The following is a 19,338-nucleotide window of genomic DNA, read 5'->3' on the forward strand; positions in this document are numbered from 1 at the left end:
GGACACGAAAAGCCTAGTCGGCACTTACCACCCGGCAGCGTGGTTAATAAGCTGTGTCGCTCGCTCGGTGGTCTGCAGCGTTACCACGTCCTTCCGGTAGCAATAGGTCGTACAAAAACTGACTCTCTCTTAGGCAATAGTGAAAAGTCTAAACCCAACTAGATCTGGCGGCACAGTGACCCATTTCGCGAAGCCTCGCAAACGCGGAAGCGAGGCGTCCCCCACTTTCCTCATTTTTCCCGCTCCCGCGCGACGCTCGGACCTATTACTCGCTCGCACGCGGCAGGGCCGCACCTAGCGGTCCGGGGCCTCCGGCAACAAACTTATTGGTTAGCGCTCTTCCGATGACACGCGTCGATTGGCTAACTCCCGCTGAGGAAGACCTCGGGCCTATCCCTTCACGGATCCTCTTCAATTTTTCCGGGCGAGGTGACGACGAGGTCGAGACGAAGGCCTTCTCTGATCCGTAATTCCTCCGCGGCGCCTCCGGGTTGGCAAACCCGGGCTCGGTGTCGTCCTCGATGTATCCTTGCGGGCGTCCTTTGTAGCCGGCCCCTCAGCGTTCCTTTCCGGATTTTCCGCGCTCCTGGGAGAAGTGAAAAGTATCCGGGCCCCCCAGGGACCCGGCCACGGTCCTGCAACTTCTCGTCGCTCCAAGTGGCGCGGCGTTTAAACCGCGTCAATTTCTCGATCTGGGGTCTCGGGTGCTCCCAGGGAGATCGATCACGGCAGCCGTTGTTGCCGCGGTGCTGCCAAAGGGTGGCCCGGTCTTTCGACCTTGATCGGCGGGACGTGGACAAATATGCCACGTCACAATACATAGAAACATAAAATCAATAAATAAAAGATAGAAACAAAAAGGCCGCTCTCATGAAACACAAATTGAAAAGAGTGGTCGCGGCTGCAAAACTTGTTTCCTCCTTGAAACGCCGGTAGCGCCACGGCGGTGAGCGGGGGAAACATCCTGACGTTGAGACGCCACATATGTAGCTGTAAAGAAAAGGAGTTTTGTGTACATTTAAATGTAAGTTTTAAATTAGGTATTTTCGGGTGCTTGAAACACGTACATTCATTAACGCTGATGTTGGATAGCGTCTTCCTACACGTGGTAATATGGTATATATGTATGTAAATTTGACTGATTGCTATATAGTTACTACAGCGCCATTTAAGTAAATAAAAGAGTAAGTAAAATCCACAATGAATTCAGATTGTGTTTCCCATTATTTGATAAGTAGTTTTGTGCGCTTAAAGTATAGGTACTATCGTTGCAAATCCTTGTGCGTTTTCTGTTCCCACAGTCTTTGATTGATCTAGTAGTAGTAGTAGCAGCAGAGAGGAATGAGAGTGCTCACGCCCGGGTTTTCGGCGTTCCTGTGGGTATTTTATTGGTGGAGGCGTACAGATGTACGCACTGATGAGTTCCGCCGGTCCTCCACGGTCGTGGGGACTAGGAACATAGATCTCGTAACACACGAGAGATTGGGGTCACCAGTGGCCGGAGGCCACGCGTTCTCTGGCGAGAACGCACGAAACAAATGTCCAGACGGACTGCGTTCAAGATGGACGCGCCACGTGGTCGCGGCAAGGAGGATTTAGGTTATACCCGTGAGGCCCACTCCTCACGAGTAAAGAACAGGTCGGGTAGTAACCACAAATAACTACGTTTATTTCAACAAGCTCGAAAAAGAGCTCGCGACGCTCGATAACGAGTCGCGACGGTTGGGTACGGAAAACCCGGCACGGTCGAGCGGCAGTGAACCGCCGATACACTTTCGACAACGAGAAGAAGCTCTGTGCGCAGCGTTGTTCTCACGACGACGACTCGCAAAAGAAGAGGGCCGAGTCGAACGACAAACGCGACTCGTTCCATCCCATGCGCTTGGCGCAGGCGCACAACACGCAACCTACGCGCCACCGTGCCGCCGCCCCACATTCCCGATATAGTGCTGACATCTGCTCAGCCTTAGCATGGCACAGAACCGGTCAGTCTTTCCTGGAACAGAACCGGTCAGTCTTTTAGCATGGCACAGAACCGGTCAGTCTTTCCTGGGACAGAACCGGTCAGTCTTTTAGCATAAAACTGAACGCACATTATTTTTTTAACCAGGATTAGAACGTACAGCTTAATTGTTGTATATGAAATATGTAACTAACATGTAAATCTTGTGTACAAAATCTCTAATTAATATAAATTAAGAATAATATTAATTGTAATGATACGTATTTTGTTTTTTTTTTCCAAGTTTGTAGTTGCAAACTTTAGTTGTAAAAAATGGAAAATCCGGAAAAATTTGAACAAATACAGATCTCATATCGAAGTTTAGAAGCGACCAAATTGAATATTAATTTAATAATGAGCTATTGTCATCAACACTATCTTAAATTTTTTCATATATATAGCTACTGTTATTATTAATTAAAAAAAATTTTCTTTCATGAATAAATATTTTTTCCACCTCAGCACCATAAGATTTTTACTAGATGACTTTAAAAACACATTAGAACTATTTTTAAATAATTTTACTCGAAAACATTCTAGTTTACTCTTTATTTCACCGTTCTACTCATTTTTTATGGGCTGCATTGCAGCTCTGTTTAACACCCCTTTACAACCCAATACCATGGTACCATCCATATTCAAGGAAGAACAATTTTTTGCGACGATCATTGAAAAAACAAAAGTGTTTCCTTCACTTCAGTCCTTTAGTGCGTTGGTGACATAGCGCCCAGCACACCTACCTGTGTTCTGTGTCACATCTGGAGTTTTATGGTACGCTAACAATTGCTATTGACTCGCAAGCCAGACCGTACAAGCGAATGCATCCACAACTTCCAGAGACCTGCCTCCAAAACTAATTAAAGGAAGGCTAGACATGCAGTGTGTACTAAACTCCTCAAAAGAGGCGGATTCCAGTCGCTCGTGTTATAAACCTCATTCGATACTTCGTCGAAAGGGTGATCTTACATATTTCTGTAACAGTTCCAAGTGCATGCACTTTGTTCATGATACACTCTTTGTAATTATTAAATTCAATTAAATATTAAGTAAATCTTTCACGGTGCTAACGGCCCTCGCAGAGATGGGCATTATTTGGGATAAAAAATTATTTAAATGAAAATTTGAATAAATGATACTTTATCTTTATTCGTTATTCGAAGGTTCGAATAAAAAAAGTATCTTTATTGGACGAGTATCGGATAAATAATTTTATTCGTCGAGAATTTATCCGACGAATAAAGATAATTTTTTCTATTCGAAGCGGATTTATTCGAACTTCGAATAATTTTTTCATCTTTTATCTGTATCTTTTATTCGAAGGCTTCGAATAAATCTTCGAATAACTTTTGCCGAGCGCCGAACGTGGAAGACCCAGCGACTGCCAAACAGCCTACAATGTAAGCAGATGGAGAATCGTGCATTATTGGCAATGTATGCTTTTATGTTTTTAATCAGAACAATATTGTTAAGACGAATGAGTTGTAGAGCTTGTTCCGATCGAAATGAGTCCAAACACGACATCATTTGGACTGTCTTTAATGAGATTGTAAATTTATCGTACCATTACGTATCAGTGAAACTTGTTCGATTACACTCGAATTTGACCTCATTTTCATCAGGAAAATCCCCTCCATTCGCTCGTCACAATTTTATGAGGATATGTTGAAAAATCTAAAAGTTTAAACTTTCATTCGTGCGCGATTCTCCATCCGCTTACATTGTATGTCGTCTGTCGTCGCTGGGTCTTTGATGCTCGGCGCTCGGCAAAAGTTATTCGAAGATTTATTCGAAGCCTTCGAATAAAAGATACAGATAAAAGATGAAAAAATTATTCGAAGTTCGAATAAATCCGCTTCGAATAAAAAAAAATGATCTTTATTCGTCGGATAAATTCTCGTCGAATAAAATTATTTATCCGATACTCGTCGAATAAAGATACTTTTTTTATTCGAACCTACGAATAACGAATAAAGATAAAGTATCTTTTATTCGAATCGTTATTTAAATAATTTTTTATCTAAATAATGCCCAACTCTGGGTGGCACGAGCTTCTGGGCCTGGGCCGACGGGGCTCGAAGCCGCTTATTCGAGCTGACGAAAATTATTCGAAATTCGGAAGAATTAGTCGTAGCCTCCGAATAACAGTACAGATAAAAAATGAAAATTTAATTTGAAGCTTCGAATATACAAAAGTATTTTTATTCGTCGGATAAATTCTCATCTAATAAAATTATTTATTCGACACTCGTCCAATAAAGATGCTTTTTTTTTATTGGAACTTTCAAATAACAAATAAAGATAAAGTATCTTTTATTCAAATTTTTATTTAAATAATTTTTTATAAAGCAGTGAAAGATTTACTTAATATTTAAAGAGTGTATCATTACAAGAGTGAACAAAGTGCATTCACTTGCAACTGTTACAGAAATATGTAAGATCACCCTTTCGACGAAGTATCGAATGAGGTTTATAACACGAGCGACTGGAATCCGCCTCTTTTGAGGAGTTTAGTACACACTGCATGTCTAGCCTTCCTTTAATTAGTTTTGGAGGCAGGTCTCTGGAAGTTGTGGATGCATTCGCTTGTACGGTCTGGCTTGCGAGTCAATAGCAATTGTTAGCGTACCATAAAACTCCAGATGTGACACAGAACACAGGTAGGTGTGCTGGGCGCTATGTCACCAACGCACTAAAGGACTGAAGTGAAGGAAACACTTTTGTTTTTTCAATGATCGTCGCAAAAAATTGTTCTTCCTTGAATATGGATGGTACCATGGTATTGGGTTGTAAAGGGGTGTTAAACAGAGCTGCAATGCAGCCCATAAAAAATGAGTAGAACGGTGAAATAAAGAGTAAACTAGAATGTTTTCGAGTAAAATTATTTAAAAATAGTTCTAATGTGTTTTTAAAGTCATCTAGTAAAAATCTTATGGTGCTGAGGTGGAAAAAATATTTATTCATGAAAGAAAAATTTTTTTAATTAATAATAACAGTAGCTAAATATATGAAAAATTTAAGATAGTGTTGATGACAATAGCTCATTATTAAATTAATATTCAGGTTGGTCGCTTTTAAACTTCGATATGAGATCTGTATTTGTTCGAATTTTTCCGGATTTTCCATTTTTACAACTAGAGTTTGCAACTACAAACTTGGAAAAAAAAACAAAATACGTATCATTACAATTAATATTATTCTTAATTTATATTAATTAGAGATTTTGTACACAAGATTTACATGTTAGTTACATATTTCATATAAAACAATTAAGCTGTACGTTCTAATCCTGGTTAAAAAAATAATGTGCGTTCAGTTTTATGCTAAAAGACGGACCGGTTCTGTTCCAGGAAAGACTGACCGGTTCTGTGCCATGCTAAAAGACTGACCGGTTCTGTGCCATGCTTAAGCGGCGATGTCACGAAAGTGGGAACGCCGAAACCCCGGGCGTGAGCACTCTCATTCCTCTCTGGTAGTAGTAGTGTTATTGCCGGGGGGGGGGGGGCGGCTCGGCCGCCCCTCGCTTCCTTAAGGCACACCGGATCTTTCATCACCAGTGTCACAATTGGCGCTGCCGGCACTCGGCCCTTTAGCGGGTTGCAATTTTCCTCGTTTTTCAGCCGTCCCCTCTGTTTTATTCGGCCCGGTCCATTTTCAGTCGTCGACTTATTAGACGGGTCGGTCATCATTGATGAGACGGGCCATGCTACCTAATTTGTAAGTTTTTGAGCTGTTTTACGGCTCGGTGTGAACGTCGGGCCCCCTCACCAGTTATCCCAATAAGAGGAGACGAAGGGATGAATTGCTTGTTTTAAACATAATAAGAAAACAAATTCATTTATTCGGAAAAACTGGAAGTTGTTTGTCGTGTAGATTTACACCTTTTGTTTTGTTTATTGAGTTTTTTCTGTATATGGATTTTTTCCAGAACAACTTGCGGGCTCATGTTGCTCCCAAGAGTTTCTTTTCTAGAAACAGGTTTCTGCCTCTTATTATCTACAATAAATGAAAATGTAGAAAATGCACCGTCTTTAAAATTAAATTATCTTTTATAACACATAATAAATAATAAACAGTATATACGTACTCTCTATAGCTGTAGTAACTTCATATACGTTTTGGGCACATACATGATTTTCGGTCGACTATGCGCCACTATACTCTAAAAACGGATATATATAAAAAAGGATATCACGAATATAAGAGAAAATGGGCATAGTATACAGGGTGGCCCACATAACTCTGAACAGCACAATATCTCGAAAACTATGCCATCGATTTTAAAGTTCTTAGTCTTAAATTGCATGGAACTGAAGGGCCTTTCTGACTACATAAACGTGAAGTGGCCTCCCTTCCCTTTTAACGGGGGAGGGGAGGTACCTTTGTAATTTTAAATGGAACCCCCTATAAAATGTTACATATTTAGATTCTACTGGAAAAAACAAGTCAATTTTGTCTGAAACATTTTTTTGTCAGATACTTCCATGATGAGATATAACAGTTTGAAGTTTCGAGTTGTAGGTACTTGAAGCGCTCGGAAATAGCGTTATGGAATTATACGCGCTTGAGTCCTTTGCTTATTCGTGAAGAAATAAAATGTACTTTAAATTAAATGTTCAAAATGTCCACCACGGGCTTGTAAACATTTATTTACTCGAAACATCAAAGTTGTTCTAACATTTTTTAACATTTCGGGAGTCACTGAAGCGCAAACGTCACGTATTCTTTGTTTCATATCCTCTTTTGTCGTCGGTGGTTCAAACATAACTTTGTCCTTTACATATCCCCATAAGAAAAAATCTAATGGTGTTAGATCGGGGGATCGAGGAGGCCATTGACGAGGTCCCCCACGACCTATCCATTTGTTCCCAAATTTTTCGTTCAAAAATTGCCTGGTGATGATTGCAAAATGTGGAGGAGCGCCGTCTTGTTGGAACCACATTTCTCTTCTAACGTGCAGTGGCACATCTTCCAAAAGCGCAGGCAAATGATTTTTTAAGAAATCACAATAACTTGCAGATGTTACAGTTTCTTGAAAAAAATAAGGTCCAATCACAAAATCTCCTATTAGGCCACACCAAACATTTAAAGACCATCGATGTTGAAAGGGAACACATCGCATCCAATTTGGGTTTTCCACGGCCCAATAATGCAGATTATGTCTATTTACATGCCCTGAATTCATAAAAGTGGCCTCATCGGAAAAAAGTATTTTGCACAAAAAGTCATTTTCCACAACACCCTGCAGCCACTCACAAAATCTTACGCGGTGATCGTAATCTGCTATCGAAAGCTCTTGTGATAAAACCATGTGATATGGATGATACTTTTGCCGTTTCAAAATTCGTTGAATTCATGAACGACTAATATGTGATGTTTTTGCAAGTGTACGTTGACTAATATGAGGATTTAATGTAATTGCAGCAAGAATACTGGCACTATTATTTTCATTAGTGACAGCTTTAGGTTTATTGCGAGTTTTTTTACACAATTCACCGTGCTCGCGAAGCCGCTTTTCTAAATTATGAAATGTTGCGTGACATTTTTTGATCCCATAACGTTCAAAAAACATCACTGCTGCACGCCGATAATTTTTTTGGCATTCACCTAACGTTAATAACATATTCACTTCTGTGCCAAAAGTAGCCATAATCACAATGTTACTGCCTGAATAACAGCTCTAAACTGAAAACGTTTTCATAGATAAGTGAGTCAAACTCAAGAATTGTAAATATTATTGTTTGTGTTTCTTCATGAATAAGCAAAGGACTCAAGCGCGTATAATTCCATAACGCTATTTCCGAGCGCTTTAAGTACCTACAACTCGAAACTTCAAACTGTTATATCTCATCATGGAAGTATCTGACAAAAAAATGTTTCAGACAAAATTGACTTGTTTTTTCCAGTAGAATCTAAATATGTAACATTTTATGGGGGGTTCCATTTAAAATTACAAAGGTACCTCCCCTCCCCCGTTAAAGGGGAAGGGAGGCCACTTCACGTTTATGTAGTCAGAAAGGCCCTTCAGTTCCATGCAATTTAAGACTAAGAACTTTAAAATCGATGGCATAGTTTTCGAGATATTGAGCTGTTCAGAGTTATGTGGGCCACCCTGTATATACCGTCTATCGTGAAAGTGCTTGTAGTTTGTGTTTCCTGATTCTTATAGGACTCATTAATAGACACAATGAGTGTCTCTTCTGAAAAGGCGGAAGAAAGTAAACAAAAATAAGAATAATAATTAATATACAATTACTTTTGCTGCAAAGGAAGTACCTGTAACGAATGGTATTTCTGGAGGAAGTTCATTATATTCTTCAGTGGACGCAGTGAAAACCTCTTCTGAAAAAGTGAAAGTGGATCAAAACAACAACAAAGAAAATATACAGTGGCCTGATGCAAGAAGTGTCAATGTCATATTTTTGTAAAAGTGAGTTCAACCTGGTATTGAATTTGTGAAGAATTACATATATAAAATGACAATCTCAAATTCTCCCTAAACATGACTGTAATGGCATTTGTATATGCTGTTACGAGCCAGGGCTGCGAGCAACGCGAGAGGCCGGCGAGGGGTTGTTACCCCAGGAATATGGTTTCAATTTGTTAGTTAGGTACGTGGACGCACCCAATGCGAGATCGGGGAGCCACTAGGATAGTTGACGTCGAGGACGCACCTGATGCGTAATCAGGGAACCTCTGGGAGGTTGGAGTCAAACGCAGACGCACCCGATGCGAAACCGAGGAGCTACTAGGAGGATGAAACTTCGCGAACGCACCCAATGCGAAATTGGGGAGTCACTAGGTTGGACACGCGGCGAACCCGATATGAAAGGAAGGTGGAAAACTCACAGACGCACCTGATGCGAAACCAGGGAGCTGCTAGGATACGGAAGAACCCAATGACAAAACAGGGATCCGCTAGGATGGTATAAAGTCGTGTTCATCAGAGTCTGGCACTATTTCGTGCAGCCCGGAAGACGTTGGGGGCGCTGTGAGCTTCTCAGACTCCCTACTCCACTACTCAGTCCCCACTTTGTAGACTGCGAGATTAATATACGTGGTAGAACAAAAGTACAGATTAATAGGCAGAAGAAGTGGGTAGGAAATGAGTGGCGAAAATGGGCTTCATTTACGAATTTTTATCTTAGGAACTGTTTGTCCGATTGCGCTAAATTTTTTTTTGTTTTATTTAGAAAGGATTGGACTATAGTAATATAATTTTTTCAACCTCGATAATTAACTGTATAATGTCGGAAAATGTAAATGAATTCTTTCTTTACGTTTTTAGTTGAAAAATGTAAATAAAGCGACCATGGTGTGTGGGAATGTGGGAATTTTCGGACGCGGAAATTCCATCCTTCCCAAGTGCATGCCATAGGAGGTCGGGTTGAGGTCCTGGTCATTTAAGTGACGATTGCCAGAACCTTTCGCTATTTAAATTCGCATCCGAAACACTTTGACACACCGCGTATTTGGTTGCGAATGCCGCTGCCGGACATGGCGTCACATCAGTCCGCTCCGCGCATGCGTAGTGCATTGGGAAGGGAGCCAATAAGAGCGAAGATGCGCAGAACGAACGTAAATTGGTTTCTGTACGATGCCAGACTCTGATGAAGGCGACTTTAGTTTTCGTGGACGCACCCAATGCGTAACCGGGGAGCCACTAGGTGGGAGAAATCTTCGTTGATTTCAATTTATGATTAGTAAGCCTCGTAACTTATATATAATTTAATTGATATAATCCGAGCGGTAAGATTGTATCAAGTGGGAACGTTCAATTATTCGATTAGGATATTAGGCAATAATTAAGGGTTGTATATTACGCGAGTTAACAAACAAGACAAATATATTCTGATTTAACATAATAATTACAAATGTTGTTGTTTGTGTCGCGAGTGAATGTACGATTTGAGAATTTGTTACCTATGATGCACGGTGTTGACGCACTGGCAATGCGGGGTTAGATAGCGATTGTTGAATGCCAAATAGAATATATACCGAACTAACGGAATCTATAAGGTTACGAATTGATTCGAAAGGGACTTTAACCCGATCTCACTAGAATTGACGCGACGTAACTGCACGAGTACTGGACCGCGTCTAAATCTCGACTGAACCGCTTCTCGACTAACCAAAGAGGATGAAAATGAACGGGTTTATATACCTTGAAAATGAAAGGGGTACTCTGTTTAAGATTTAATGTACGTAGGGTCACAGTCACATTTTTTGTCAGTTCTAATGAAAACCAGGCCTCAGTTAGATTTTCGTTAAAAGGGGTTAATGAAGGTTATCCGAGCTATTTCCTATCAGGATATTAATTAACGGATGCCAGAAGGGAGGGTCTAGAGATTTTGATATAAAGAAGGCATACAGTATCTTTCGTTAATAAAGGGGGCCTGTTGGGACGCTTTTCGTTCTCAGAAAAGAGATTACAAATTCTAATCGAAAGGAACGTGGAGAACGTCTCCATACGTAACAATTCCAACATCAAAATTTGTCATTAATTAAACTTGTTCAATAAACTTGCTTCTTTGGGGAAAAAACACAAATAGCACAAGCATTAATTGTTTCTTTATATGTATTGGAAAAATTTGGAGAAGTAGAAACTTCTGTGTCAGCAATTATTTTAACATATTTCTAAGTGGTAATATCTTTACTTCGAAAAAACTGACATTGACATTTCTTGCACCAGTAACAGACATATTGCGTGCGCTGAAAAGAAAGTACCTGCAAACAATGTTTCTGGAAGAAGTTCGTTACATTCATCATCTTCGTTAGAGTCTGTAATATATCATGTAAAATATAATAAATTTTTACTGACATTAAATCAGTCTCGTATTGCTCTTGTTTATAATCATTGCTGAAGAAAAGTAAAAATTGATCCAGCGGCAGTGTCCCAGACATTAAATTATCTTGTGCCATTGTTATTTTTTTATTCTTCGTTGTATTTGTGCGTTTTCGTATAATCCTTATTTTTTCATTGTTCAATAACACTGTCCAACAAAATTAAACTTTTTTCGAGTTTTGCAATACCTGTTGGGTGATTCTTATACACTTTGTCATCCTAAAACCGAATCTGAAAGTAGAATTGCTCCATCACGCAACGTTTTCGAAAAATTTTGATTTTTGTAAAAATGCCCGATTTTGATACGAAACGACGTGTTACGCAAAAACTAAATACGCGAGAAAGTTCAAATTTGAGTCAAGAGATAGAGGGGACTCTCCTCTACATATTCATATAGTCAATTATATTTTTATGTACTTCCTAATAGTTGTAAATGGTTGTTAAAGTTTGAAAATGTGCCGACGCGGGTACTTTGTACGCTCTATTTTTGTATTTATGTGAAAAATCCTTTATCTAGCAGGAATTTACTATACAGGAATGCATTCTACAGACATTTCTGGTAAAGAAACCATTCACGAAAAGTATTTGGTTCCCTTAATGTACGAGAAGGATCAGAAAATGTTAATTGACAGCGTGTGCGCGACGCGTTCGCGCCAGACGGCCATTGCAGCCTTTTCGCGACTCGCCAGGGCCGTCGCTATGCGTAGTCGACGTTGGTACCACTCAAGTATGTCTTTGCTTACTATGCTTAATTAAATACATTTTTTTTTGTCTTTTTGGGTGCCAATCATTACAAAAGATTATAAAAATACGAGTTATATTCACATTTCATTGTGGAAATGCTTAATAAAGAAAATTGAATACAAAAACTTACCTATTTCTGATGTAAACAAATTAAAAATGTTTCCGCCTTGCTTGACGTTTGTTCCTGGTATCCCGATTTTCAATAATAAGTGTCCAGCAGTAATCAGCAAGCATCCGCAGGTAAATGGTAAAGGTAAATTCCTGCTAGATAAAGGATTTTTCACATAAATACAAAAATAGAGCGTACAAAGTACCCGCGTCGGCACATTTTCAAACTTTAACAACCATTTACAACTATTAGGAAGTACATAAAAATATAATTGACTATATGAATATGTAGAGGAGAGTCCCCTCTATCTCTTGACTCAAATTTGAACTTTCTCGCGTATTTAGTTTTTGCGTAACACGTCGTTTCGTATCAAAATCGGGCATTTTTACAAAAATCAAAATTTTTCGAAAACGTTGCGTGATGGAGCAATTCTACTTTCAGATTCGGTTTTAGGATGACAAAGTGTATAAGAATCACCCAACAGGTATTGCAAAATTTTTTTGGTGTTGGACAGTGTAATCTTTTATAGCTTATTTCCTGATCCCCAATCAGATTTATTAAATTATCTGCATTTAAAAATAAAAAACCACATCAAGCTTATATCATTAAAATGATTAGAAAAATAGATGTATTTCATTACATTCCAGAATCTGGTGAGTTGATATATTTATCGTTGCAATAGAAGCATCGCTATATGTTTGAACTGTTAGTTTGATGTGGATTATATAACAACATCCTTAAATGAAAATTGTGTAGAAGCTGATTTACAGAATAACCAATATATAGTGTTTAAAAATGTATCTATGTTTGGATCTTGATTATTTAACCACATCGTTTAAAATATTACAATGCAAATCAAAATATGAACGTACACAAAAACAATCAAAGTAAACACCATACACTTAGAAAAATTTGTTAAAAAACTAACAATGAAAGGAAACAAATTATGTGCACATTGAATAACTGCATCGAAATATCATATTGATATTATTACATCAAAATGAAAACGTCGATTTAATGTTTAAGATAAATATAAAATGAAGACTTACTCAAATAAAATTTTTCTAAATAAATTATTTGTAATTTTATAACTAATGAAAACAATTACACGAATCGAAATAAAATAAACATGCGTAAGGATATTTATGCTCCTGAATCTATTAATCTACGTCATTGTAATACTGTACGTAAGTTGGAGTAAAAGTGTCAAACACCTATCCATCATCTGAAGAAACACCCAGTCAACCAAAAATTTCATTTCTGACGGACAGCTGTGCGCGCAGACGGCCCATGTTCTGACGTCCAACTGCCGTCGAATCTGCCGTTGGTGTGCGGAAGTAACAGCGCAATTTGATTTTTCGATGAAGCTCAACGGATTTTTTGAAGCGAAGAAGCAATGTTTTTAAATAATTTTTGTGTTGAAATATTCGTTGTTCTATTTCGGGTAACCTTACAGACCCCTTTTTTGGAAAAAGTGTACAAAAAAATTTCTTCTATAAAAACGTACACTTTTATCATTTATAAAGTTTCAAGAGCCAAATTGAAAAAAAAGGCTCTGTACAGTTACCCGAAATAGAACAAAGAATATTTCAACACAAAAATTATTAAAAAATATTGCTTCTTCGCTTCAACAAATCCGTTGAGCTTCATCGAAAAATAAGCCACTTGGTTAATCTCTGCCTTTGTCTCTCCCATGAGTGACATATCTCCGTTTCTGTCACAGCTCTGTAGGAGAGACAAGGATGTCGCACAAAGTTATGAAATACATAGAATGGACACCTATACGTCGATAGAGGCTCCCGCGCACCAACGGCAAATTCGACGGCAGTTGGACGTCAGAACATGGGTCATTTGCACGCACAGCTGCCCGTCAGAAATGAAATTTTTGGTTGACTGTAAATGTAAGTTATTTATTATTAATCATGTATTGCTGTGTGACATATCACAAAAGATATAAGAAACAAAATACATTATATTCTGTAATATAACTTGCATTTCCACACATTTCATATATATTTTCCCCCCCTTTAATCTTATATCGTCTATTCATCCTATTAGTAATGGTAAACATAAATTAACTACATGAATAATAATGATATTTATACCTATGAAAACCCAAAAATTTGGATGAGCAATCCTTAATTTCCTGATTACAGCACTGTGAAAAGATTCAACCAGGTTATTAGTTCTCACTGCACAGCCATATACGCTGACCCCTGCAGAAATAGGTAGCCACACACTGCGTAGATAGGCCATAAACAGCAGCACATTCGGGTAAGTACCACATAAGCGATCAGCTATTAATTACATTTCATGCAATGCTTGTAAAAACATGTCCGATGGAATTAAGGCCATTGTCATAGCCATCGATAGAATTTCCCTTGGTGCTCTGTGTAAACCCAACTTCCTCCATTTCTTCAATAGAGCCTGAATAATAAGAAAAAGACCATTCAATTCTTCATTGAGCACGTTCGTGAGACAAATTATGAAAAAATACGTGAATAATGTTAACAGTTATATTGTACCTGATTAAAGTGAAACCAACAACCATCGATGGTAACTCTTGGAAACTGTTCTTCTATAGTTTGTATAGCCGCTCTTTCATAATCACACATAACAGTTTCTAAATTATGTTGTAGTTGTGGAACAAGAGAAACTATTTTCCTCCATATTGCTCTATACATTGCCGCAGTACGACATTCGCATAGAGCAAAAATGGTAGCGATTCCCTGTAAATTGTCATCACTTTTTAGTTTGATAGTATGAGATAAGCCAAACAAGAATGACCAATAGTGGTATACGTACCGTATCATTGTAACGTATGTGCACCGTATACAGCTGATGGAAAGGAGGCATTCGTGGGATAACCTAACAAGAGATCAGAAATGATCAAAATCAAACAACTCTCTTCACTTGAAAAGTATTAACCACATAAATTGTTTACCTTTAATACTTACAGAAAAAGTACCATCCATGTAAATTTCTTTGGCATTTTCTAATGCAGTTAAGAGTGTGGTATTTGAAAATATCAGCGCGTATTTATTATCACTTGAAATAGCGCATACCTTATAAAGGTCCTTCAGAACATCATAATTTTCAAGTATTTCATGCGTACTCTGTACAGTTTTTGGTAGTGGTGGCCGAGACTTTAACTTTTCTCTAGACATAATAGATTTTAAGCTGTTGTATGAAATATGTGCTGCTGCATCTGGATTCGTGCGACAAATATTGTCAAAAATGATTTTATTATTTATTGAAGGAGTTCTTCGACATTCTTCTAGAATTACTGATTTTAATTTTAACACTTCTGCATATTGCCGGTTGCTACAGTGTGTGTGTTGCGTTTGGAGAACAAATTGTCCATTTTCGTAAAGTAGTGTCCCTGTACATTGTTGTGTCTGACGACTTGAACAGCGATAAATGTTGGGATTTTTAGAATTTTTGTGATAAGAATACCCTTCGTAAATGTATAAGAAAGTATTCTCTCTTTTGCCATTTAAAATCTCCATTTTGTGTTATATTTCACAGCTGTAAAAGATATATCACAATAATTAATGGTATCAAATAATCGAGATCATGAAAAAGTATGTAGAAAAAATATTACACAAGAGATTGCATTATAAAGGTATGGAAAAACAATTGTTGAATTCCATACTTCCACAAAGCTTTGAAACGCCAGAGAAATCTTTAAGTTTGTATCAACCATAAGTACTTACATGGATATCAGTTACACAAATAAAAGCTGCGCTATTAATATATTACGTTTTGTCGTTTCTATGTATTACGTTAAATTGAATCTAGTACAGAAAATCTACTTCAAAAATTCAATTTACACTACCGACGAGTTGTGCACCAGTCAAGCACCTGCAATGAACGTATTCGTAGTGTTTTGTTATTATTGTATCAGTATCAGAACAAAATAGACGGGAACAACAGAGAACTACTGAACAATCGAAAATAACAATCGAAACAAAACACTAGGATAGGATAGAGGATAGGATAGGATAGAGGATAGTACAGGCGCTTGGGGGGACCGGGGTTAAGGTCTCCCAGGCGGTCAAGCGCGGCGAGGTGCGCGTGGCGGGCCTGGACGACTCGGTGTCGTCCGGGGACGTAGCGGCGGCGCTGGCGGCGGGGGGGGGGGGGGGGTGTTCCGCGGCGGAGTTCCGGGTCGGCGAGATCCGCAGACCCGCCTCGGAGCAGGCGCTGGGCTCCTGTTGGGCCCAGGGCCCCCTCGCGGCCGTCAAGAAAGTGTTGGCGGGAGGCCGGCTGCTGGTCGGCTGGTCCTCGGCCCGCGTCGAGGCGCTGAGGGAGCGGCCCCTCCAATGCTTCCGTCGCTTGGAGACGGGGCACACGCGGGCGACATGCAAGAGCGCGGTCGACAGAGGCGCGTTGTGCTACCGCTGCGGGGCGGCGGAGCACCGGGCTTCGGCCTGTAAGGCCGCCCTCAGGTGTCCGCTCTGCGCGGACCTGGGGAGACCATCGGGCCATAGATTCGGGGCCAAAGCGTGTGCCCCGGCTCCCAAGAGGGGCCGCGCGGCGACGAAAGAGAAGGGCGCGTCTGGGGCTGCATCCGCGCAGCGGCCGCAGACGGCGCCGGGGGTCCAGCCCTCCCAGGGAGGGGACTCTGCAGAGCCCATGTTAGAGTAGGTACTTTTAATCCTACTCCGGTTCTGCAGGCGAACCTCAATCACTCGCGCGCGGCACAGGACCTGTTTGTCCAAGCCGTGCGCGAGTGGGGGGCTGGGCTGGCAGTTGCGGCGGAGCCGTACGCCGTCCCCGAACACCCCTTCTGGGTGGGGGACGAGATCGGCTCCGTAGTAATAGTGGCGGGAAGCCGCCCCGGGTCCCCGTCGGTCACCCTTCTGGAGCGGGGCGAGGGATTCGTGGCGGTGCAATGGGGGGACATCGCGCTTGTCGGGATCTACATCTCGCCGAGCTGTGGCCTCGATCAATTTCGGGGGTTCCTGGGCGGGCTGAACAGCTGCATCGCGCGGTGCAGCGCCCGCCCGGTTCTCGTTTTGGGAGACTTCAATGCCCACGCGGTATCGTGGGGGAGTCCCAGGACGACCACTAGGGGTAGCGAGGTGTTAACCTGGGCGGCCGGCCTGGATCTCCGGTTGATTAACATGGGGGACTCCCTCGGCCGTGCGCCGGGTGTCGGGATGGAGGGTGGCCGAGGAGATTGACATTGAGTCAGACCATACGCCCATCGTCATGGACGTGTGGCCCACCCTCCACGCGCGGGATTCCCGGCCGGGCCGGGGGCACCGACGGCCGCGATGGGCTTTGAAGCGGCTGGACGCGGACGCGTTCAGGGCCGCGGTAGCCGCGGCGACATGGACGGGGCCGGCCCTGTCCGAGCTGGCGCCTGTTCAAGGGGCGAGGCGGCTGCGGGAGGTAATGACGGCGGTGTGCGACACCGCCATGCCCCGCAGCCGGTTCGCCCCCAGGAGGGCGGCGTACTGGTGGTCCGCCGGCATTGCGGAGCTCCGGCGGGCCTGCAATGCCGCGCGCCGCCGGTACGGCCGAGCGCGTAGGAGGCGCGACGACGAGGAGGCGACGGCGAGGCTCGGCAGGGAGTACCGAGCCGCGCTCGGGGTTCTCCGCAGGGCTATCGCGCGGGCCAAGGCCGACGCGTGGTCGGAGCTCGTCGGCATGGTGGACTCCGATCCATGGGGGCGCCCGTACAAGCTTGTCATGAACAAGCTGCGCGCGTGGGCGCCTCCGGTGACGGAGTCGATGGACCCCCACCTGCTCGAGGGAGTGGTGGCGTCCCTCTTCCCGCGAGAGGGGGGGACAACTGCGCCGCTCCCATTGGGAACAGGAGCCTCTCTCCTGGTCCACAGAGTGGGAGGTGTCGGCCGGCGAGCTGGGTGAGGCGATGGCCAGGGCGCGGCGGGTGGGCCGCAAGGCCCCGGGCCCGGACGGGGTGCCGGGCCGCGCGTTGGTCTTGGCCCTGGAGGGGGGACTCGCCGCCGAACTCCGGCAGCTGTATAACGGCTGTCTGAGGGAGGGGGTGTTCCCCACGGAGTGGAAGTCGGGCAGGTTGGTCCTCCTTCCGAAGGGGGGCAAGTCCCGGGACTCGCCCTCAGGGTACCGGCCAATTTGTCTGCTGGACGAGGCGGGGAAGTTGTTCGAGCGCGTACTCGTTGGACGCCTCGTCCGGCACCTGTCGGCGGGAGGGGTCCCCGATCTGAGCGGGGTTCAATTCGGCTTCCGGGAGGGTCTCTCCACCGTCGACGCTATTCGGCGGGTGAGGGCTCTCTCGGAGGCCTGTACGAGGGGGGGGGGGGCGGTGTTGCGTTGGCGATATCCTTGGATATCGCTAACGCGTTCAACACCGTCCCCTGGGATCGGATAATGGAGGCCCTGGTCTTCCACCGGGTGCCTTTGTATCTCAGAAGGGTGATCGGGAGCTATCTCTCCGACAGGGGTATAGAGTATCCCGGCCGGTACGGGATGGTGCGCATGGGCGTCGTGCGCGGGGTTCCGCAGGGCTCGGTGTTGGGCCCGTTGCTGTGGAATCTTGCGTAGGATCGCGTCCTGCGGGAGGAGATGCCTCCCGGGGTCAGCCTGACGTGTTACGCCGACGACACGCTGGTATTGGCCACCGGGAGATTTGCGAAGGAGGCCATCTGCCTGACGGAGCGCGGCGCGTGGCGCGCGGTGCGCGCGATCCGGTCGCTGGGCCTAGAGGTGTCCGTCGAGAAAACCAGGGCCATGTGGTTTCTCCGCTCGGCCCGGTTGGCGGCGCCTCCCCAGTGCTGGATCTGCGTGGGGGAGGGGATGGTCAAGGTCGGGTCCCAGATGCGGTACCTGGGACTCGAGCTTGACGGCCGGTGGCGTTTTGACCGCCACCTTGAGTCGCTGGCGCCCCGGGCGGAGAGGGCGACCGCTGCGCTCGGTCGCCTTCTCCCGAATCTCGGGGGACCCTGTGGACGGGTGCGTCGTCTGTTCGCGGTGGTGGTGCGAGTTTTGGTCCTGTGCGGAGCCCCTGTATGGGCGCACGATGTCTTGGCTAGGGGGCGCAGTGGCGGCACACGGTCACTGCTGCGTCGCATCGAGCGCAGGCTGGCCATAGGCATCGTGCGGGGGTACCGCACCATTTCATACGCGACGGCGATGGTGATGTCGGGGCTGATCCCCCTCGAGCTGGAGGCCCGCGTGTTGGCGGATGTGCATACGCACTCCAGGGAACTCCGGCTCCGGGGGGTGGCCCCGGATTAGGCGCGGCTCATGGTGGATGAGCTCAGGCGACATGCTCGGCGGCACGCAGCCCGGGAGTGGCGCGATAGCCTTCCCGGGACGAGGGAGGGCGAGAGGCGGGCCGTTCGGGACATCCTCCCGGTGTTCGATCAATGGAACAGGGGATGGATGGGGCATAGGGTCTCTTACCGTGTGACGCAGGTGATGACCGGGCACGGGTGCTTCGGCGACTACCTGTGTCGCATCGGGAGGGAGACCGAGGAGGCGTGTCACCACTGCGGCGAGCCGCGGGACACGGCGCAACACACTCTGGAGGAGTGTCCGGCATGGGGGGGGGGGGAGAGCGCCGTGCCCTGCGGCGCGCGGTGGGCCACGACCTCTCGCTCCCGGCTGTCGTCGCTGCGGCAGCCGGTGGCGAGGAGGCGTGGAGGG

At 44.1% G+C, this 19,338-nt stretch overlaps 1 protein-coding gene and 1 long non-coding RNA gene across 2 annotated transcripts; both read right to left on the reverse strand.

Moving 5' to 3' along the window:
* Positions 1-5,801: 5,801 nt before the first annotated feature.
* On the reverse strand, positions 5,802-10,785 carry LOC143364085 (uncharacterized). Its single transcript, XR_013083984.1, has 5 exons — positions 10,727-10,785; positions 8,276-8,341; positions 8,122-8,199; positions 6,087-6,161; positions 5,802-5,995 (listed from the first exon to the last, which is right to left on the reverse strand). It is a non-coding gene; the product is annotated as an uncharacterized LOC143364085 (long non-coding RNA).
* Positions 10,786-13,878: 3,093 nt separating this feature from the next.
* LOC143364081 (uncharacterized) lies at positions 13,879-14,864 on the reverse strand. The gene is given in 4 exon segments (XM_076804594.1): positions 13,879-14,124; positions 14,223-14,577; positions 14,651-14,696; positions 14,699-14,864. Coding segments are annotated over 4 exon segments (690 nt in total). The 3' UTR covers positions 13,879-14,001.
* Positions 14,865-19,338: the final 4,474 nt, after the last annotated feature.

This window comes from Halictus rubicundus, unplaced genomic scaffold, assembly GCF_050948215.1.
Source record: "Halictus rubicundus isolate RS-2024b unplaced genomic scaffold, iyHalRubi1_principal scaffold0254, whole genome shotgun sequence".
NCBI classification, from domain to species: Eukaryota; Metazoa; Arthropoda; class Insecta; order Hymenoptera; family Halictidae; genus Halictus; species Halictus rubicundus.